This window comes from Arvicola amphibius, chromosome 15 (genome assembly GCF_903992535.2).
Source record: "Arvicola amphibius chromosome 15, mArvAmp1.2, whole genome shotgun sequence".
Lineage (NCBI taxonomy): Eukaryota > Metazoa > Chordata > Mammalia > Rodentia > Cricetidae > Arvicola > Arvicola amphibius.
Window position 1 is genome coordinate 33,400,872 of NC_052061.1, and position 21,088 is coordinate 33,421,959.

General features: G+C 50.1%; 2 protein-coding genes across 2 annotated transcripts in view; one reads left to right on the plus strand and one right to left on the minus strand.

Moving 5' to 3' along the window:
* Nucleotides 1-12,011, plus strand: part of Kctd19 (potassium channel tetramerization domain containing 19) — a 31,538-nt gene extending 19,527 nt beyond the window's left edge. Inside the window, exons 4-17 of the mRNA XM_038312342.1 lie at nt 76-267; nt 1,572-1,703; nt 1,898-1,961; nt 3,559-3,771; nt 4,834-4,994; nt 6,104-6,207; nt 6,595-6,737; nt 6,917-7,000; nt 7,273-7,387; nt 7,773-8,406; nt 9,710-9,901; nt 10,057-10,211; nt 10,397-10,498; nt 11,898-12,011. Of these exons, the coding sequence (XP_038168270.1) occupies nt 76-267; nt 1,572-1,703; nt 1,898-1,961; nt 3,559-3,771; nt 4,834-4,994; nt 6,104-6,207; nt 6,595-6,737; nt 6,917-7,000; nt 7,273-7,387; nt 7,773-8,406; nt 9,710-9,901; nt 10,057-10,211; nt 10,397-10,498; nt 11,898-12,011 (2,405 nt within the window). The remainder of the gene's footprint in view (nt 1-75; nt 268-1,571; nt 1,704-1,897; nt 1,962-3,558; nt 3,772-4,833; nt 4,995-6,103; nt 6,208-6,594; nt 6,738-6,916; nt 7,001-7,272; nt 7,388-7,772; nt 8,407-9,709; nt 9,902-10,056; nt 10,212-10,396; nt 10,499-11,897) is intronic.
* An 878-nt stretch (nt 12,012-12,889) lies between these two features.
* Plekhg4 (pleckstrin homology and RhoGEF domain containing G4) lies at nt 12,890-20,437 on the minus strand. Its single transcript, XM_038312343.1, has 20 exons — nt 19,969-20,437; nt 19,714-19,809; nt 19,517-19,640; nt 19,334-19,427; nt 19,182-19,256; nt 18,986-19,102; nt 18,717-18,815; nt 18,465-18,613; nt 18,243-18,381; nt 18,012-18,128; nt 16,589-16,771; nt 15,857-16,359; nt 15,542-15,788; nt 14,821-14,910; nt 14,523-14,744; nt 14,261-14,431; nt 14,005-14,182; nt 13,511-13,627; nt 13,151-13,387; nt 12,890-13,065 (listed from the first exon to the last, which is right to left on the minus strand). The coding sequence occupies exons 1-20, from the start codon at nt 20,435-20,437 to the stop codon at nt 12,890-12,892; spliced, it is 3,603 nt and encodes a 1,200-aa protein (XP_038168271.1).
* Nucleotides 20,438-21,088: the final 651 nt, after the last annotated feature.

A 21,088-nucleotide genomic window follows, 5' to 3' on the forward strand; every position in this document is an offset into this window, starting at 1 on the left:
TTCCTCTGGGACCCCTGGGTCAGTGGGAGCACTGGCCTCAGGGAGGTGGTGACACTTCTGTTCATTCTCTTCCAGGTCTTCATGATAAGGCACCTTTGGGACTCATGGACACACCACTGTTAGACACAGAAGAGGAAGTGCACTACTGCTTCTTGCCCCTCGACCTGGTCGCCAAGTATCCCAGCCTAGTGACAGAAGACAACCTGCTGTGGCTGGCGGAGACCGTGGCCCTGATCGAGTGCGAGTGCAGCGAGTTCCGCTTCATCGGTGACTGCTCTGTCTAGGGGTGACCGGCTGCCCCTCCAAACCCCTGCTCACACCCAACAAGGGCCATCTGCTGCTAGGGCCTGAGGACCTTCTCTGAGTGGAGGTTATAGAAACACATAATCTTCCAAGAGGCAAGCAGAGTCCATCAGCAAGCTCACCCGTAGCTCAGAGCTTTGTTTTGCTTCGTTTTTGTAACAGTCTCTCTCTATATAACTCTGGCTGTCCTGGAACTCACACTGTAGACCAGGCTGGCCTCGAACTCGCAGAGATCTGCCTGCCTCTGCCTCCTGAGTGCCACCATGCCCAGTCCAGTTCAGAGCTATTTTAGCTCCTATTTCTTCTGTGATACCCTAGCTATAAAGGGGCACTGGAACTCCCTAAAGTAGTGTTAATGACCACAGGAGTTGATGGTAAGGACAAAGGACTGAGCTGAACTCTGGTTGCTTATACTTCGCTTATGTCTCTAGCTAGGTTCTAGGCCTCAACTGCTCTCACCATATAACAAGGAAACAAGGTTGTTTCAAAGATCTTACCTACCCTCCCTTCTATTACACTTTAAGTGCAAAGAAAGGGGGTAAATGATGATAGTTTCTCCAGAATCATATAGAATGGGCAGCTTGAGCTAAGGAGGGATGAGCACTCTCATCCTGCCCAGAAGGGAACCTCCCTTCCCACACTGCCCCAGGACCATCTTTGCTGGCCTGTGAACTGAACAGCCACTCCACTATCTAGATAACCCAAGCAGTAGACAAGCACCTAAATGAACAGAACAATAAACATCAAGTTATGTCCAGGGCCCAAATGCCTGAGGCCCAGCTATCCAGATTCAAAGTCACCTAGGAAGTTGTTGTGCTGTGCTTCTGAGTCTCTGAGCTGTTCACACAGGGACTTGGTGTTGTTCTCTGCCCTCCCTACTGCAATCCAGCAGGGACACCTGGCAGCCCAGCCTCGGCCAGGTCTGGCCTCTCCTCTCTAACAAGACTACTCCCTCTTTAGGAATGACCTGCTCTTGGGTCAAGACTCTCAGGCCATGTCTCAAGGCCTTTGTGTTCACAAAGAGGGCCTGGGAGTGCCAGGCCAGGCTAGGGGCAGTCACACCCATGGACTCAGACACAGGAAAACAAAGTAATCTGGGGTCTCTGAAAATCACTGCCTCAGAGCAAACCTAATCAGGTATGTTTAGCAGTTGTTTCCAAACGAGGAAGGCCTAACATAAGATGAAGCACTAAAAATCTGCCAGGACATGGAAAGATTAGTCATGAATATGCTTTGTTAACTCATGTTGTTTCTCTTTGCTTTTCAAGTGAACTTTCTCCGCTCACACAAGATCCTACTACCAGATAACTTCTCTAACATGGATGTGTTAGAAGCAGAAGTAGAAATCCTGGAAATCCCTGAGCTTACTGAAGCTGTACGGCTGTACCGGATGAGTATGGGTATGTTTCTCAGGAAATTTGACCTCCTCTTGATATTCTAGAACAGTCTGGGCTTGAGCTACAGAAGCCAAGGGCAAACATCTCCCCTTATAGCCACTTTGGACTTGGGTGGTAATGAGAAACAGGCGTTGTGACTGACTTAGAATCTAAGAAAAGAAATTTGACTTAAAACCCCATATGCCCTCTCTACTCAGCGTTGCAACCAAAGCTAGGGCCAAAGGGAAGCCTGCTTAGGCTGGAGCAGGAGGAGCCCAACCTTGTATGGGAAACCAAGCTGCAACGTCCTGAGAAGCAGGCTGAGCCTGAGGACAAGCTTCCTAAGCAGGTGCTCTGTTCCTCTGTGGAAATCCTGGGCTTCTACCTGCGGTTCCCATCTTTCCTCCTCCAGGAACAGCTAAAGAAGAAAGGATTGGGCATATTTTCCACTGGTTCTTCAGTTACCCAAGCCCAATTCCCCTTCCCCGTCACCACCTCGTTTCACATTCTTTGACTTCTCCGCCTGTTTCTTCTTGTTCCTAACAGTCCCTGACCCTTGTCAAGGTCAGGCCTTTGTGCTCCTGGCTTTGTCTCATTCCAGCTGCTGCCCTTGACAGTTTTGATTTGCCTTTCACCAGCTACTGCACATCCATGGAAACTGCAATGTGTGCTTCAGGAAGCTAGCTGCATGGGTGTGGGCAGACACAGACACGCGGGAGGTGAGGGGACGCAGCTGGCCTTCTGAGAGCTCCCAAAACAACAACAAAAGTAGAGAACTATCTTACACATGTGAAGTGTGGCCTGGTTGTGTGCTTGTCCCATAAAATGAGGCTCAGCCTCTCCCCAGGCTAATGGAATGTGCTCTTTGTATAGGAGGAGTGGCATTCTGCAGCCTGTCTCAGGAACCTGTTCCAAGACCTCCTAGTTTACTAAGAGGGATGTAAGTTCAGCTCCTGCCCCAGCAGCTTCTGGTTCTCAGAAAGCATGGGTTTTAGGATGTGGGAGAGTGGCACAGGTCATTGCTCCTCATAGGCAATAAAAAGATGGCAGTATATTTACAGACAGGCTTTCCTCAAACACATTATATATATAAATATATATATATATATTTTATATATATAATATATATATATGGTATTAACCTTTTATAAAGCATCACAACCAAGGCTCTTTCATAGCCTTGGAAGGGCACAGCTCAGACCCTAGCCCTGTGTAACTCGAAGTCACTGGTAATCTGCCCTAACCCACAATGTCAGGCAAGGCTGCAGATAGTTTGTTCATCTGTAGACTTCTGATAGGGCTGCTCTGAGGACTGAAGATAAGACATGAAAATCCTCCAACAGGAGGAACATGGCTGTGCACACCTGTAATCCCAGCACTTGGGAGGCAGGCAAGAGGATCACACGTTTGAGGACAACCTGATGTATATAGTGATCCAGTTTCTCCCCCCCTCTTTTTTTGATTTTTCAAGACAGAGTTTCTCTTGGCTTTGGAGCCTGTCCTGGAACTAGCTCTTGTAGACCAGGCTTGCCTCGAACTCAACAGAGATCTGCCTGCTTCTGCCTCCCAAGTGCTGGGATTAAAGGCATGCACAACCACTGTCTGGCAGTGATCCAGTTTCAAAAAGAAAAATAATTGAAAACTACTAGAAGCTTCTCAGATGGCTCAGTGTTCCTACTGTGCCACCTCTCAAGAGTTTTGGCTTCTAAACTTAATAAGTATACACCAAGTTCTACTAATGTTCAAGTGATCCAGATTTGGACTGTATAAACAAACTTCCACCTCACCACTTAAGCCCTAATTGGGGTAGCAGGAGGACCCAGAGTGTTCAGTTCAGGTATGATCAAAGATCTAGGAGTCATCCCTCTCCCCCTAACACAGGTGGTTGTTCCCGGGCCTCCTGTCCTCCTCCAAGCCCTGGGAAGGGGGGCCGTACAGTTAGTCTGGAGTCTGTGAAACCACTGTACATGATGGCACTGGGCCTTCTGGTCAAGTATCCAGACTCTGCACTGGGACAGCTTCGCATTGAGAGCACACTGGATGGAAGCAGACTGTACATCACAGGGAATGGGGTCCTCTTCCAGCATGTCAAGTAAGTCCCAATCTCTCTCATGGAAACATTTTGTCCATCGACTGGGCTCTGCCCTCTTGGGACATCTTGGGAAACAACTCTAAGCCTTTCCCGTGAGCTAAGGGGAAAGTGTCTTTGGGACACCCCACTATTTCCCCTCTTCTGTCACCATCACCACCAGGTTTGGGCCTCTGAGGAACAGGCTGAGATAATTTACAAAGTTCTCCAGGATTCAAAGGCTCTAGGTGTTCCATTTTCTGTTTTCTGTCAGCCATTTCCCAATGTTCACTCTGAGGTTACCAGGCCACAGTCATACATTCGGAGTCCTGGATACCCTGAGCAAACCTCTTTGCAAGCAAAGGCTCTGTCCAGCCTTAGGAAACTGGAGCCTAGGGTGTTCATCTAAGAAACAAGGCAGGGCAGGCTTTCCAGAGGACATGGTCCCTTGAGAAATGAGCTCGGAATGCTCGTTAGTGCGAGGGCACAGATTACTTTACATTTCTATAGAAGGTTAAAAAGCACAACTCTGCGAATGCTACAAAACTCATTAGTACCAAAACTGAAGACAGGAGTGGGTTTCCCAGTTCTTGGGGAAAGGGTTACCTGACCTAACTGTGTCATTTTAGAACCTTTAGGCTCATCTCTCCCTGACATGCCCACTTACAATGTCACAGAAGGCAAATACAAATGCTTTTGAAAGAGGGTTGGACTAGGGGGCTGGTGTTCAGACCTTAGTTTCTCTCTAGGTACAAAGGATGTCAGTAATCTCTCAAAGTCATAGTAGGAGCCATACCATGAACCAGAGGTCCCCAGCACTAGGTGGCTGGGTTTTGGCCTAGCTCAGACCCTAAGGCATGAAATTAACAGTTTGGGTTGGCCTTGCTGAGATAGGTCTGAAGGGGTACGCTTGTGTCTAGGCTCATTCTCTTTCAAGAATCACCAAGCTAAATCAAGGAAATGATCCTTCTGGTGCCACACTTGGAAGTTTCGTGACAAGACACCCTGATCATGGTAGGCTTACAGGCCAGACTCCTTTATGGTATAGTAACCATAGGGCTTCACAATAGGTTTTTCTTTGGGTAGGAACTGGCTGGGCACTTGCCGACTGCCCCTGACTGAGACCATCTCTGAGGTGTATGAGCTTTGTGCCTTCCTGGACAAGAGGGACATCACCTATGAACCAATGAAAGTGGCTCTGAAGACTCATCTGGAGCCGAGGACTTTGCCTCCCATGGATGTGCTCAGTAAATTTTTACTTTATGTGCTCAAACACAGTAAAGCTTCTGGTTTTGAAATTGCATCAAGGGAGGGTCTAGAGGCTAGAGAGGAAGGGAGAGGAGAGCCAGAGCCAAGAAGTGTAAGAGAAAGGAAAAAGAAGTGGAAGAGAAAGGAAAGGTAGGCCGAACTTTCATGTTATGATGCTGTGTGCCCTCTCCTCACCTCCAGTTCCACACCATATCTCAAAATTAGACAGGGATGCCTCGTCTGGGGCTTCACAGATCCCCAAATGCATGGCTCTCCTAGTCCCTGGAGTAACACAAGCTGCCATTTGTTTCTCACAGCCAGGCAGAAAGAAATGGCCCATGAATCCATTTAGAATGGAGCAGAGACACAAGGATGAATCTGCCAAATTAAAATTGCACAGTGATTAAGCATGGGTCTAAGTTGTCCAAATGCAATGTTGTTTTAGTTAACAAACTCTTTTTTTTTTGAGACAGGGTCTCTCTATGTAGCCCTGGTTGTCCTGACACCTACTGTGTAGACCAGGCTAGCTTCAAACTCAAAAAGACCCACCTGCCTCTATCTCCCAAGTGCTGTAATTAGTGTGTGCCACTATGCCCAGCTGGTTAATAACCTCTTATTAACACGTTTTTCTGTAAAGTTTAAGCTGTATTTCCATCACTCAGCATTTACTGAGCACCACTATATAACTTTGGCTCAGTTCTTCTCTTATTGAGTTTACAGTCTAATTCTGTATGAAAAGAGGGACTCCTAGTCCATCCTGAGTGGATGCGTGAAAAGTTGCACACCTAGGACATGACCAGCCACAGAACAGGGGGAGCTGGCAGTGCAGATGGACAGGAGCAGCATCCTAGCTTGCAAAGGAAGAAGGAACAGGGCCTTTGAAATTAGAATGCACCCAAGATAGCAGCCAACTCTCAGAGCTGTCATTCCAAGTCATTCTCACTTTCCTGGAAGCGTGTGAGCAGCAGAGAAGGTTTGTTTCTCAGATAGGCAGGACAATATGAGGCTTGAGAGTATGGAGTCTTTCCAGGCAAACACTATTGACCAAAGTGCCCTGCTGTTCCTCCTTCTTGTCATATGATATGTTCCCTTTCACTGACTTCCCTAGATGAGGAGTGGACAGCAGGGATCACTATATATTCACCCCAACAGATCATCAAGCTTTATGTTGGAAGCCATTGGTATGCAACCACTCTGCAGACCCTGATGAAGGTACTGCTAGACCCAGCTGTTCTCCCACTTTGACTTCCCCACTTGAACATCTTTGGGACTTGTAACATGATCTTCACACAGCTTCCGGCACTGCTTAGCCAAAGAACCTTTCCCCAGCTCCCTTGCCAAGAATGCCCTGATTCTGTGGGTGTGATGAGCAGCATGTTTGGAAGGCTTCAGGATGTGGGTAGAGAAGAGGCTGGTTCTCAGGGGCCTGTACCAAGAAGGAGGTAGGGTTGAGTTCCAAAGCCCAAGAGTAGGAAGGGGATCTACCAATTGAAGAGGAGGCAATTTCCCTAGATGCTCTCCACATTTTATCTCCAAAAACCTACTCCTTACTAAAATGTGAGACTTTGGGACTGGTTCTGATGTCTAACCCTCTTCTAGTATCCAGAACTGCTATCCAACACTCAGAGAGTATACTGGATCACCTATGGACAGACCTTGCTCATCCATGGTGATGGCCAAATGTTCCGACACATTCTCAACTTCCTGAGACTTGGAAAACTGTTTTTACCATCAGAATTTAAGTAAGTAAACCCAGGAAATCAGATTATGAAGGTTGACTCTGCAGCTAGGAAAGCCCTCAGCTGTAGCTTTTCAGGAAGAGGTTCCATTATTTTCAACATGGGCATTACTGTTCAAGGCATCTTCTTTAGGGTTCATGTCTCCTCTCTCCCCCAGTCTACCATCTCCTTGTCATTTGCAGGGAATGGCCTCTCTTCTGCCAGGAGGTGGAGGAATATCATATTCCAGCCCTCTCAGAAGCCCTTGCACAGTGTGAGGCATACAAGTAAGCAAAGTGCTCTCTAGATCCCTGGACCTTGACAAACTCCTCTTAGAATTGTCCTCACCTGCCAGTGAGACTTCCTCTCCTCATAGCTGGGGGAGGAGGCTGGAGAAATGGGCTCAGAATTAGCCAGTGTCCTACGCAAAACTCTTTAAAGGCCCCTTTTTGCCACTGACTATAATTACTAATTCCCACTCAATGGACAGGCCTGACCAATTAGCTATTGGGCTGATGGAAGCTTCCCCTCACTAACCAATCCCTCTTGGTCTCTGTAGGTCATGGACTCAGGAAAAAGAATCTGAAAGTGAAGAAGCTTTTCCTATTAGGAAGCTGCATGTGGTAACAGAAGGAACAGGGTCGATGGCAGAGTTCAGTAGAGATGCCAAGGAAGTAAGTTGGTTGGTGTCGTTCTCAAACATCACCACCTAAGGGCTCAAGGGACAGGCACAGCTACTGAGTGGCTAGTATAGAAAATAAGGTCCTACGTGAGTTACTGGTACAAAAACTGATTTCTTGTTTGTGCCTTGAGGGGGCACAGAGGTATGCTAGCCACTTGTGCCCTGGGATGATAATCTTTCCTTTTGGAACATAAAAGTTGCCTGGGCTGGTACCACTCCCTCTCAGACTGAGTAAACTTGAATGGCAATCCAACTCAGGGGATAAGATTGTTCTGGATAAAAAGGCTGTCTTAAAGCCCAGCTTATTAGGTCTTGGGGAGACTTTGATAATGTAAAACAGGCCCACAGCTACTGTGCCTCTCCCTCCCCCCACCCAGACCACAACCTGCATGCCTGTGGACTTCCAAGATTGCGGTGACAGGACTCCATGGAACAAGGCCAAAGGGAACCTGACCAGGTCCAGCCAGATGGAAGAGGCTGAACAGTATACCCGTACTATCCAGGTCTCCCTATGCAGAAATGCCAAGAGGGGGGGTAATCCCAGCACATACTCACACTGTTCTGGCTTATGTGCCAACCCCAGACACTGGGGAGGTCACTCTGAGAGCCCTCCCAAGAAGAAGTGTACCACTATAAACCTCACACAGAAACCTGATGCCAAAGACCCTCCTGTCACCCCCATGCAAAAGCTCATCTCTTTGGTAAGGGAATGGGACATGGTCAACTGTAAACAGTGGGAATTCCAGCCAGTGGCAGCCTCCCGGAGTAGCACTTTGGAGGAGGCTACCCTGCATGTCCCCTCAGGAAGTGAGGCTGCTTCCCAACCTGGTACCTCAGCTGCCTGGAAAACTCATTCCATGAACTCAGAGAAGGACACTGGTCCCCAGACTGGACCTGGAGCCGGAGCTGGAGTGAAAGACAAGGGTCCAGAGCCAACTTTTAAGCCATACTTCCCCACAAAGAGAGCTGTCACCCTTAAGGACTGGGGCAAACAAAGGCCCAAGGAGAGAGGTGAGTCTTGCCCCATCCTTGACCCAAGTTCCAACCAATACTAGATTCCTGGCTAAGACTACAGAGAGTTAGTGACAGAACAGGGACCAGAACCTCCTAGTCCAGGCAGCACATACAGAAATGAGTGGCCACATAAGGTGAAGTGATGAGTATTTTGTGGAAGGAGAACCCAGGAAATGGGAGCAGTGGAGAGTCAGCAGGGCGAGAACTTTTAGGGTGTCTGTGGAAGCACAGGGCACTTCTCTGGCTGGAAGCCTAGTTTCCAGTGCACAGGTTATAGAAACGACAGGAGTCATCAGGCTAGGTCTTGTGGGCCAAGTTCAGAATGTGGGGCTCTGTTCTGACTTTAAGAGGGATGGACAGCCCCTGAAGGATGTTTTTAAAGGGAGCACATGATCAGGTGTATGTTTCTGGAGCTTGCTCAGGGACAAAGGAAGTGTGATTGTAAGACAGCATCAGCAGCATGGATGCATTCCAGACTGGGCAAAGGAGGCTGAGCAGTGGAGCAAGGCAGGAAAACAGAGGTGCCAAGAGCCTGGTATCTAGGTTGGCTGTGGCAAGTGGAAGGGTCCTTATTGGAGTATGTGAACAAAAGAAACTAGACCTCTGGGAAAAGCACACATGGCATGTGAGATGCTAAGGCCCATCCAGGAGGGCCTAAGGGGACTGAGCTTAAGATAGTTTGTGGCCAGCGGTGGAGAGAAAATCCAGGGAAGTTTGCTGAAGGGCCATGTTAGATTATCCCCTCTAGCTACAGAACTCCCTCCTATAGTACTCTGGTACTCTTATCACCTACCCTTTGGTTTTTCAAGAAAGGGTTTCTCTGTAGCTTTGGAGCCTATCCTAGAACTCCCTCTGTAAACCAGGCTGGCCTAGAACTCACAGAGATTCACCTGTCTCTGCCTCCCAAGTGCTGGGATTAAAGGCGTACGCCACCTGGCGATACTAGTCTCTTTTTTTAAAAAAAATTATTTTACATCCTGGTTGCAGTTTCCCCTCCCTCCTCTCCTTCCAGTCCCACCCTCTCCACCCCCCAATCCACTGCTACTCGGTTTCTGTTTAGGAAAAAGCAGGTCTCCCATGAGGATACTAGTTTCTTAGAGTTCTGAAACTTACGATTGGGTTTGCAACAATGCCAGGATAATGAAGTGGTGAGGCCAGGGTACCACTTCCAAAAAGCAGAGACTTCTGAAGTTTTGAGTGAATGAGTGTTCCGATCTTTCCCCAGCAGAAGACTCCTCTCTGCCTGCATTCCAAGCCTAGGCTCCCAAGCCTAAGAAGAACCCCTCCATTGTTTTCACAGAAACCCCTGCCCCTGAGCAGCCTCTGCCTACTGTTAATGGGACAGACAACCCGGGAGCCATCCTCAAAGTCACTCACCCCCCTGTGGTGGGTAGTGATGGCTCCTGCATGTTCTTTGAAGACAGCATCATCTATACCACCCAGATGGATAACATCAAGCATACATCACTCACAGCCAGTCCCCAACCTCGAGGTGAGGCTTTGGAGCTATGCATGGCCCTGTACTTTGTTTGTGAAGATGTAGAGCAAATGTCCCTTGAGAGCTCTGCTCTTCTCCCTGCCCTGTGGCTGTCTCTAAGGCCTCGACTATGAGCAGCTTTAGCCATATGTACTCTTTCTCCTTCACAGAAGTGACTTTCCTGAGTTTCTCTTTGTCCTGGGAAGAAATGTTTTATGCACAGAAATGTCACCGCTTCCTGACTGACATCATCCTGGATTCCATCAGGCAAAAGGACCCCAAAGCTATCACAGCCAAGGTGGTGTCCCTGGCTTACAGGCTATGGGTATGTATAACGGGCCTTGGGGCACCCTGTTTCTTCCCCATGTGTCTCCTTGCTCTTGAAGTAAGTAATATAAGACAAGAGGAGGGGAGAAGACAGGGACAGAAGAATAGCTGGAGAGGCAGGGATAGAAATGCAGAAGAAGGAAGCTGTTCACGGCCCTGCCTGACTGTAGGCTCTCTTGGTAGACGTTGAACATCAGCCCCAAGCAGTTTGTGGTGGATTTGCTGGCCATCACTGGCTTCAAGGATGACCGGCACACTCAGGAGCGTCTGTACAGCTGGGTAGAGGTAAGGCCTATCTGTCCTGTATAGGGAATGGCAACTCTGTAAATGCCAACTCTGTAAATGGATACTGTTGTTGCCAGGCTAGTACTGTCATCTAGAGAGCTGGCCTGCTAAGTCAGTGGTCTCTGGTCCCATAGAGGAAGATGGCTAAAATTAACCAATCAAGACTAGTCAAAAAGCAAAAATCCTGTTTTTATAGTTTTCCTTTAATGACACCAACTATGCCTTCACCTCTAACAACCCTGGCCATTCTTGGGAAGCACATATTAACTCAAGCATGTGGACACGGAGATAGGCCTTTAGGGCCAGTAATAGCTAGTCCCTACTTAGCTATGATACCACCATATTTTTTTATACTTAAGCTCCTCTACAGTTTTTTTTTTAAGATTTGTATTTTATGTGTATGGGTATTTTGCCTGCTTGAATGTTTGTGTACTGTGTACATGCAGTACCCTCAGAGGCCAGAAGAAGGCGTCAGACCCTTGGAAACTGGAGTTACAATTGTTAGCCACCATGTGGATGCTGGGAACCAAACCCCAGTTCTCTACAGAGCAACAAGTGTTCTTAACCACAGATCAATCTTCCCAGACCCTAAAGCATTTTCTAAAAACACTTTGAGGGTTTTGAGAGGCTGGGATAGGGTCTCCCTATCTATCCCTGGCTGTCCTAAAACTCACTACATAGGTTACACTGACCTCAAACTAACAGAGATCACCCTGCCTCTTCCTCCCAGTGCTGGGATTAAAGGCCTACACTACTATGCTTGACTGAAAAACATTTTTTTAAAAAAGGCAAAAGAATGGTCAAGGTTGCAGAATCCTTCCCCCCTTATTTATTTTGTTTTTACTGCACAGGGCATTGAACCCCTGGCATCATGCAACCCAGGCAAGTACACTGCAACCGAGGCAAGTACACACGCCAGCCGCCTCCTTTTTAAAGTCTGAGACACAGTTTAGCTATGCTGCCTATTTGGACCTTGAACTCATTTTGTAGACCAAACAAGATTTTAATTTGTTTTCTTTTCTGATTCTGTAGAATTTCAGCATTATATGTGTCAAAGATTTAGCAAATTTCTCAGTAACCTGGCTTTTTATAATCAAGTACATAATGATAATGATGTTCATCTCAAACACACGACTGCCCAATTACTGGTAGTTCTCCAGCTTTTGTGCTCTTTATAAAGGTAAAGTCAGCGGCTATGGCTAGAAAGTGAACACAGCGTCAGAAAGCACATTTTTACTGTCATTGTGGTCAGCTCTCTGAGAGCCAGAGCCCTGTGAGAGCGTTAGGGCAGAACTGAGCCCCAGAGTACCAAAGGTACCCTGTAATGAGGTTTTCTCTTTGTTTCCCTACCCAGATGAGGGGCCTAGAAACCAGGGATAAGATAGGTCTTTGCTTGCAGCTCACACTGCCTTTCGCGAGAAAGTATGGCCGTTGCGTGGACCTGCTCATCCAGAGGGGACTGTCTAGGTCTGTCTCGTATTCAGTCCTGGGCAAGTATTTACAAGAGGGCTAGAGTACCAGAGATGTTGCTCCACAGACCACCACTTGCCCAAGGCTCATTGTAACTGTGGAAATGCCCAGAGTGCACATGCCCAGCCAATGATACAAATCACTCTATTTTTTATTATAAACAAATAAAAGAGTAAATTACAAGACAAATGCCTAGACTCCTTCTCTGAGAAGACTGAGAGTCAATGACCAGTGAAATCAGTAGATAAGTCTAACTGAAAGCTGTTCAGAGAGCATCAAGTCAAGATGACCAAAAAACAAGAGGCTGGAGATAGGGAGCCAACGAATTCAAGAATAAGGGGCCTATATGGGGCAGGCTGGTCCCTGTGTTTGGAGAGATCAGCATTGAGTTCAAAGGTTAAGGAGCAGCTGCTGGGAAGCCATTTGGGTCCTCATAACTGAGAGCTCCATAGTACTCTGCCAGCCTAGAGTCTGGAAATACTCAGCTTCTGTCCCATCCTATCCTTAACTTACAACTGGGGTGGTAGCTGGAGGGAATAGAAGGATCCCAGGAGCTTGGGATCAAGGTGCTCATTTAGGCTTTGTAGCCAGACACCCTTGGAGAGGCCTTAGGCCAGTCAGTTGGAGGCTACAGACATCAGAAAGGATAACCAAGAAGGCTATTCCTATTAGATATGAGGGGTTGCAGTGGGGATAACCTAGGAGCTGGCCACGCACTGGTTATAGTAGATTCAGAAGTGTGGTATTCTTTGGAGTTACTGGCTGGTTGTTGTATCTACTGTTCATCTTCAAGCCGGACTCAAACCTATGGTGCCAAGTCAAGCATGAATGCTTTGCTTCTCTGGTTCTAGGAGTGGAGATGGGGTTGTCTGGGGAATGCCTCTGACCCACCCATTTCCAGCTCCCCTAAAGAAAAGGCAGCTATAGCCCAGGGTAAGTTAGGGAGGGGTGGGTGGGTATAAGGCAAGAGATGGCACTCACACAGGACAAATCCTCAAGGCCTCTGGTCAGGGTCTGCCCTGACACACAGCTGTTGTCAGAACCACTAGAGCCACTGGCTGATGGGCACTGGGATGAGACCTCTGAGTCCTCAGGAGCTAGGGAAGAGGATCGGGCTGTCAGCAGAGGAGGCCTAGACCCAAGCCATGTCTCCTACCTCTGACTATCAGAGCCCACACATACTTAGAGAGGGGTAGCTGCCCAACTCTGCCTCAGCTTCCAGCGCTGCTTCCTCTGGGAAGTTGGGTGGATACAGGCACCAGTGAACACCCAGAAGAGCAGGATCTCTGTACAGGTGCAGATTGAGAGACCCCACAACAGAACAAGAGGCACGGTCTCCAGGAAGGGAGCCCAAGGCACCCAGATAGGGGTTGTCATACTCAAATGGAGCCACGGCAATGGAGGCCCTAGAGCGAACACCTGTGTAGGAAAGAGGGGCAGACCAGAGTCTAGTCTGGCCTGAGGTTGCCAGGGAAGCACAGTCCAGGAGTAGGGAAAGGCCATATGCCTCCTCACTCCCACCCCCTGTAGGATACCCACTACCTCGTCTCTTTAGGACATAGTCGATGTTGCGGTCACTGATAGCTTCCTCACTGGGGGCAATGTCCCAGAAGGCCTTGTTCCCCACACCCATGGATGCCATCTCAGCCATGCGCACCTCTGAGTAGAGAATAAAGACATAAGTGAGGCCCCCTAAGCCGTATCTAATATAGACCCATAGCCCAGAAATTAGCCTTCCCATCCCATGATCCTTTCTGGTGCCAGACTTTCTGCTCCCAAGCACCCCTGGGAGAGTTATAATAATGTTCCTTTCAGGGCATAAGACCTCTGGTACTCAGAGAAAACTTTGCTCTTTCCCTGTACTGTCTGCTGCTGTACCTCACCTTCCTCCCAAGCTTTTCCAAGTCCCTAGACATCCCATCTCTGGCAGGATGCAGTCTAGGAACCTCACCCTCTTCCCAGAGTATGTAAGGACCCCAGACCTTTCTCAGGCTCCTGAAAGGACATATACTCTTTGGGCTTGTACAAGGACTCACCCTTGTTGCGCACAGCCTGCCTCCAGAGCAGGCGGGAGATATCAGCTGTCCAGGCTTGTTTGGTGGCCACGTCGGAGGCCTGCAGCACAAACAGGTCCCTGGCCTTGCGACGACGGAACCAGATCTCAAAGCGCAGCTTGCTTTCCCCACAGCATTCAGTGAGGCCAAGGTCGGCCATCTACATGGCCAGGGGAAAGGGGCTTAGTAAGGAACAGATGGGGGGCTGGAGGCAGAGCTCAGGGTCATGCGGACTTACTTTGAAGGAACGCTTGTAGGTAAATATGTCAACACCTGCAGGCCCACGACGAGGCTTGCTGAAGAGCAGCAGCTCCTCAAAGAGAAAAACACGACGACAGGCCTTATGGCGCCCAGCGCGTACTGTGAACTCATCCTGTCGCACCAATTGTCCCTGTTCCTTGAGGTTAACCTGCAAAGTTGAAGTCCAGTAGATGTCCAATTATTCCAACCCCCTTCTTCTACACCCAGGGTGCTTCCCCAGATGGCCTGGGATGACTCACATCACAACCTTGGATGGCATCCATGGCTAGCAGGTCATTGCCATGTCTCAGTTGGAAGTGCACAAGGCTCTGGGCTGCCTGAAGGGCACCCAGCTCTTGTGCCGGGCCCCCACAGGCCCTTGCTAGCTCCTGCAGTAGTAAGGCATATTTGCTCATGCGCTGGATGGGCTTTAATAGGTAGGAAGCCAAATCCAGGTGGTCTCCAAGTGCTTGCTGCTTTTCCTGCCACATAAGTGGGAGATCACAAAGGGTTTTGGAGTATGCCACCATCCCATTCTTCCTCGCCTTAGGCTCCTACCTTGAAGAAGGTGTGACCATAGCTGCTCATCAGGGCATCAGAACGAGGTTTATTCTTGCTGTAGAGTGCATACATCCCAAACTGCACCCTCTACAAGGACACATGGCTCAGCCCAGGCACCAGAGGACTGGTTCCCAAAAGAAATCCCCCACCTCAGTGACACCACTCTTAGCTCAAAAGGGCAAAGATGTGCCAATAAGTGGCTCCAGAGCAAGGAGCTCCTCCCTATCCCTGCAGATCCCACCTTAAATGAGTTTAATCTAGAAGAACCTGCTATGCAAAGTCCCCACATTCAGCTCTGCCCCACCCAAGGTTCTGAGACCATCACTTTGGTGTTCACTACACTATACTCAGCCAGGCTCATGATGTCCACTAGACCTCTTTTCTGGGGGTAGAACTCTCTCTGCTCCTCCTCTGGCCTCTACTCAAACATCCTCTCTTTTAAACTGGAAACACTGCCTAAATGTAATTCATAGGCTATTTTCCTGCTTATTCCCATCCTAAGTATAATCCAGAATGGTTTTTATTTGTACATCTCTCCTAATGAACTAAAAATACCCTAAGAGGCAAAGATTTTTGTGGGTCTCACTCAGAGCTGTACCCTGGTAGCAGTTTAATTTCCCCTACGGTACCCAGTGAGCCACAGCACTCTCCGCACAGAACCTGGCATTAAGTATGTGTCCAGAAGTACTCTAGGGCTTCTATGACCTATGGAACTTACATGGCGCAGGAAGGCATAAGCCACTCGAGGTGGGTGCCGGGTGCAAGCCTCTAGCTCACGCAGGAAAAAATGATAGTGGAAATCCCGAAGCTTCTCAAGGTTGCCAAAGAGGTGTGCACGCTGGCCACGGAGGCCCTGGGGTACATCAGGTCGATCTAGCTCAGGGAAGTAGTTCTGCATGGTATAGTCGAGGGCCCGGACATACTCACGCTCTGTGGTCACCATCTCTGCCAATACTAGCTGCAGCCTATGAGGCAGGTGGAGTCAGGACCCAACACTCTCCACTGACCTCCCTACCCTGCCCTCCACCTATACCTGTTGGGGTTCCTGAAGTCAGAACTGCTTGACAGAGGCACAGGAGGGGATGACCTGGGCCGGACACCACCTCCAGCCTCAGGTCTGTGGGAGTCAGAAACAGTTGTTGCATAGTGGCCATAATGGACAGCGTCACCAAGATGCTGCCCCAGATTCCGATCAAAGCTGTAAGCCTTCCTCAGTGGAGGAATGGTGGGTTTAGCAGGGGCCCGCCTGGCACGCAAGGTAGCTGTGCTGTTTACTGATGGTGGCTTTAGTGCTGCCTCAAGCTTCTGATCCAGAGCCAGCCAGGTGTCCTGACACTGTGCCCAGGCCCAGCGACACTCCTGGCGGATGCCTTCTGAACCTAGGCCTGTGGCAAGAGCCCACATTTTCCGGAAGTGAGCAGGGGGCAAGTCAGGATGTCTGGTCCAGTGCAGCTGCAGCCGCTGCAGCACAACCTCTGGGTGCTCCTGCTCCAGCTCTGTCAGTACCCGCTGTCCCTCCTCAATCCATGTTGTGGCCTGCAACACCAAAATCACAGAGACATGAAAGCAAGACCCCAGCACATCTGCAGTAACTTCTGCCATGCTCCCTGTCCTACCCACTGGCTGGATCAGGAAGGTTGGTCCTAGGCTACAATCCAGAAGCTGAATTTTGGGGTAAGATTGAAAGCCAAATAGGATGCACTCATAGACTCTGGCAGAGCTTGGGCAACCTCCACAAAGCCAGGGATAGGACCCCCTAGGCCACCTGCTTGAAGAACTGAAACAGCTTCTCGGCATCTGCCAATCGCTGGCGCCTCAGGGTCAAAGCTCTGGAAAATTCTGTCAGCTGGGATCTCAGGGTCAGAAAGCGCTTTCCAAGAGGTCCCAGTTCAGCAGCTTCACAGTCAGCCAGTGGCTGCAGTAACTTCTCCCCTTGCTTGACCTGTTCCTGGAGACAGATGGGCTCAGCTGGGGATCCAGCCCAGACTTAGATCCTCCCTCTGCCCATTCCACCCTCCCCCACCTCAGGCCTTCTGAGTCTGCACCTCAGCAGGACTTAGCCTTCTCTCTTCTGGATGCTCTCTCTATGGTTCTTCCTGCACTCCCTCACCTGGCTCCTTCTGAACAATCTCATGTGACCAAACCCCAAATAACATCCACACCCATAACCAACAGGTGAGCCTCTCGGTAAGGCTCCAGGCCAAAACCCAGAGTCCTTCCACATTCCCTGAAAGCCATTTCAAAATCACAGCTAAGACTGAGCACATGAAAGTCTTCTACCAAATGCCCTTATCCCCTGGGTCCTCTCACCCTCTCACATGGCTGCTGTATTAAGTCCTACAGACTTTCCAAATCCAACTGCCAGTCTAGTCAGATAAAATGTTAGAGTTGGCCCTCCACATTTTCAGATTCCATATGTGTAGGTTCTCCATTCACCAATTTAAGTAACTTTGTATTAAAAGTATTTGAGAGAAAACTGTACTGTGAACATATTAAGACTCTTTACCATTATTCTCCGAATATACACTCTAACAACTGTTTACATGGCACCCACACTATGCTATGCTAATAAAGAGATTATTAAAAAGTATGAAAGAATATCTACTGACTCTCTCCAAATACTGCAACATCAGCATCCACACATTTAGGTATCCAAGGCATGTCCTGGACCCAATCCCCCAGAGACAGCCAGAGACAAATGTGTGTCCCACCGTGACTGCTGGAGTTACCGCTAAACTGGATTTCCTACATCCATGTTCCCAGAAACCAAGGTCATGGTCCTAGAACACGGGTCTGATTATAGAACTTCTTACGGTTTTACTGGCATCTGTCTTCCCGACGCACTTCCCTTCACCTCATCCCACTCTCCTGCCACAAGACTTTTTTTTTTTTTTTGAGATAGTGTCTCTCTATGCAGTCGCCACACCTGGCTTTCTGACACAGGACATCTGAAGATACTATTACCCAGCCTTGATTGTCACTCCATCCCTAACTCTTTTTTTCCCCAACTGATTCCAAATTATTCTCCCATGCTGCTTCTCTTCTGACTATGAACCACGAACCTCTGATGACAACTGATCTCTGCTGAATGGCAACCTCCAAGAGCAAGAGGGTTGTTTGCCTTCACTCACACCACCACCCTAGCCCCCGGCAAGTGTCCCAGTCCCTGCAGAACGAACCAAACTGACCTGGGCAATCTGGTCGAGCTCTTGAAAAGGGCCTTGGGCCTGGAGCACCATGTCCAGCGAGGGTTCCCCTGGTTCCTCCAGTCCTGGCCAGCCCACCTCCTCTAGCCACACTTCAATCTGAATGGACACAAGTAGAAAACACGAAGACAGCTGCTATGGGTGTGTGTGTAGGGGGGAGGGGGTTACAGCTAAGACAAAAGGCAGGATGCTCTCTGGACAAGTAGCTCCCACCTGGTGCAGCCCGCCCTCCTGGGCTTCCAGCATTTGGAGGAGCTCTAGGGTCTGCACTCGCTGGTTGCTCTGCAGAGTTAACTGATGCAACAGTTCATCCACTTCACCATACAGCTCATCAGCCTTGTCTACTGAAGACCTGTGAAAAGCATACCGTCCCCTTTCTCCACTCTACTATGCTGGGGCTCAAATCTAAGATCTGGTAGCTGGGCTTCTATCTACCTGTAATCAGGGCTCAGGACCACCTCCGGCATCCCTTGCTTCAGCTGGGCCAGCTCCAGGCTTCCCTGGCTTTGCAGCCATGATAACTGTGGTGAATCTAACACCCGCTGCATGAGGGACTGTGCCTGCTGCAGCAGCTGGGCAACTTCCTGTAATCAGAAGTAACAGGTCACAGGCATTGACGGACATGGCAGAGAAAAGGGACACCAAGAGAACATTCAAGGAGATTGGGAAGAGAGGGGTGACACCCACTCCAGACTCCATTGGCTGCTGTAGAGCCTTCATACTGTCAATGACCCCCTGGAGCAGGGCACAAGTCTCCTGGCATTTCTGCTGTAAGGTTTCCAGGCGCTGTGAGCAGACAAAAAAGCATGACCAAGGTGCAGGGATGCTCCCAGCCTCTGGGATTCCAGAAACACTGTAGCCAGTTTTGTCTTGTTCAAGCTGACCCAGGAAAGCTGCCCCACAGGTCCAAGTTACCTGTATAACCACAACCTTCCAACCCCACCTGGTACACTGACCATCCGGAAATTCAGCCAGGCTTGGTGGCTGTAAGGCAGGCATCCTCCCAGTGAAGCAGGCAGCCCCACATTAGGAATGTGGGCCAGTAAGCTCTGATGAGAAGATAGCTGCTTGAACTGCAGGAGAAGGGAGGTATGATACAGGAATGTGTGGACAAAGACCCCCACCTCCACCCGAGCCAACCTGGCTCAGTACCTGAAGTGCTGGAGGCATTTCCTCTGGCATCTTTCCAACCAGCAGCACTTGCTGCACAGCTCCTGGGGCTGCTTGCTGCAAGGAACCAAAGTTCAGCCCTACCTCTGCCGTAGACAGAAAATGGATGGAAGGGAGTCCAATCCTGTACTCACTTGTAGCTGGCTGAGGCCCCAGAGGAGAGAAGGGCTCGGGGAACAAATTCGGGCATCAACTAGTATGGTCAGTCCCAGGGCTTGGACTTCGGACCTAAGTGGTGAGTTCTGTTTCAATACCTGAGTCCTAGACCATAGGACCTCACAGTTCAGGCTTTAGCCCCGCAACTTTCTCCCTCAAACCTGGGGATGCCTCGCAGGTAGAACAAAAGGTTCAGAAGCTCACGGCTACTGCACTTGGGATGAAGCCAAGCTGGACTGTGGGCACAGAGAAGCAACACTGCTCGGCCTTCTACATCACGTGTCCCTGTGGAGAGGAGGAAGTGAGCCCTGGCAATCGGGCCACCTCTTCTCCTCCTCATCTAAGGTCTTCTAGCTACCTGGTAGGGCAGCCATGCCGCTGGCCAGCAATTCCCAGGTGAGGTCTTGAGCTAGGAGGCAGTCAGCAGGCTGAGGGAAGCCGGATCCATGAGGATCTTGAGAAGAGAAATGACTTGGGTTTAAATCGGGCCAATCTCCCTGGGACCCCTCCACCGACTAGGGCTTCGGTCTGAGTAGGGTCAACGACCTCCCAAATCTCAATGCCCACCTCCAGGGGGCCCCATTCCCTTCCCAGATTTCCCAGTCTCCCTTACCTGCCTCCAGTAGCTTTGATGGCATCTCTGATAAAGGGCTAACGACAGCTGGCAGCTCTTCGCCTGGACCTGGGTCCCCTATCAAGCTTCCCCCTTGGTTGTCATTCTCACCCTGTGTCAGGCTGACGTGAGAGGACACGGGATACAAGAGGTTGTCCACTCCAGAGAAGGATGGCTCCTCTGACTGGGCTGGAAGGCCTCCCAACATGCTCCTCTGGCAGTCCCCTGACCCATCTGCAGCCCTCTGCTCTGGAAAAGATTTAGGCTTCTCGGACAAGGCGCCTCCCTGGAGCCCTCTGCCTTGGGTTTCCCCTGCTGGTGTTGAAGGTCTGGGGTCCGTAGACCGGATCTGGTGAGCAGGTTCCTCCTCCTCCCGGGTGTTCCCGAAACCGCACACAGCAAACCTCCCCTCTGCAGCAAGGCCCTGGGAGTTTGGGGGGACATCCCCACCCTCAAGAGGCCCTTCCATCACGCTCTGGTAAGAGTGGGCCGTTCTGGACAAGCGCGTAAGGGGTTGGGCCTTGGCGTGAAAGGAGACTTCGGTTCATCCAGGAAGTGGTTTGAAAATGGTGGGGCTAGACTCCGAAGATAGGCAAACCGGGAACACTAGGCAGTAGGAAGTGCTAGGTTGGGTCCCAGGTCCCAGAAGCGTTGCCTCGCTAGTAGTCCAGCCTGGTGAGGGAAGACACAGAGAGAGTCTCTTTCGGGCCTAAGGCCGGGTAGTGCTCCCGTGAGCCTCTATCGGGTGGCCCCATCTCCGAACACTCCCTCACACCCGGCTTAGCCAGGCCCTGGCCTAGCCGCCTGGACCCGCGCTCCGGACTCCTCGGGGTCACCTGCACGCTCATACCCCTGGGACACGCTGCGGGTGAACTGTGAAGCCTGGGAGACCTCGCCGCCCTCGAACAAACGAAGAGCAAACGCACCACAGCCTCGACGACCCGTACCGCGCGGCCGCCCAGCGTGCGAGGGCGCCACCTCTGGCGGCTGGAAGGGACCGCAAGGCCGCTGGGGACGCGGCGCCCTCTAGGGGCTGGAGGACCGAATCACAGCTCAGCGGGTTCGTTGGGAAGAGGCGCCCAGACAGTGGGAGCGGATGGCGCTGCCTCCCGACCCCCGT

Bases quoted from the DNA above. Each gene is read 5' to 3' on its own strand.
- Plekhg4 (XM_038312343.1), bottom strand. From the start codon at position 20,437: ATGGAAGGGCCTCTTGAGGGTGGGGATGTCCCCCCAAACTCCCAGGGC. The intron at 19,810-19,968 runs GTAAGGGAGACT...TCTCTTCTCAAG, and splicing joins ATCAAAGCTACTGGAGGCAG to ATCCTCATGGATCCGGCTTC. The intron at 15,789-15,856 runs GTATAGGTGGAG...CCTGCCTCATAG, and splicing joins GACTTCAGGAACCCCAACAG to GCTGCAGCTAGTATTGGCAG.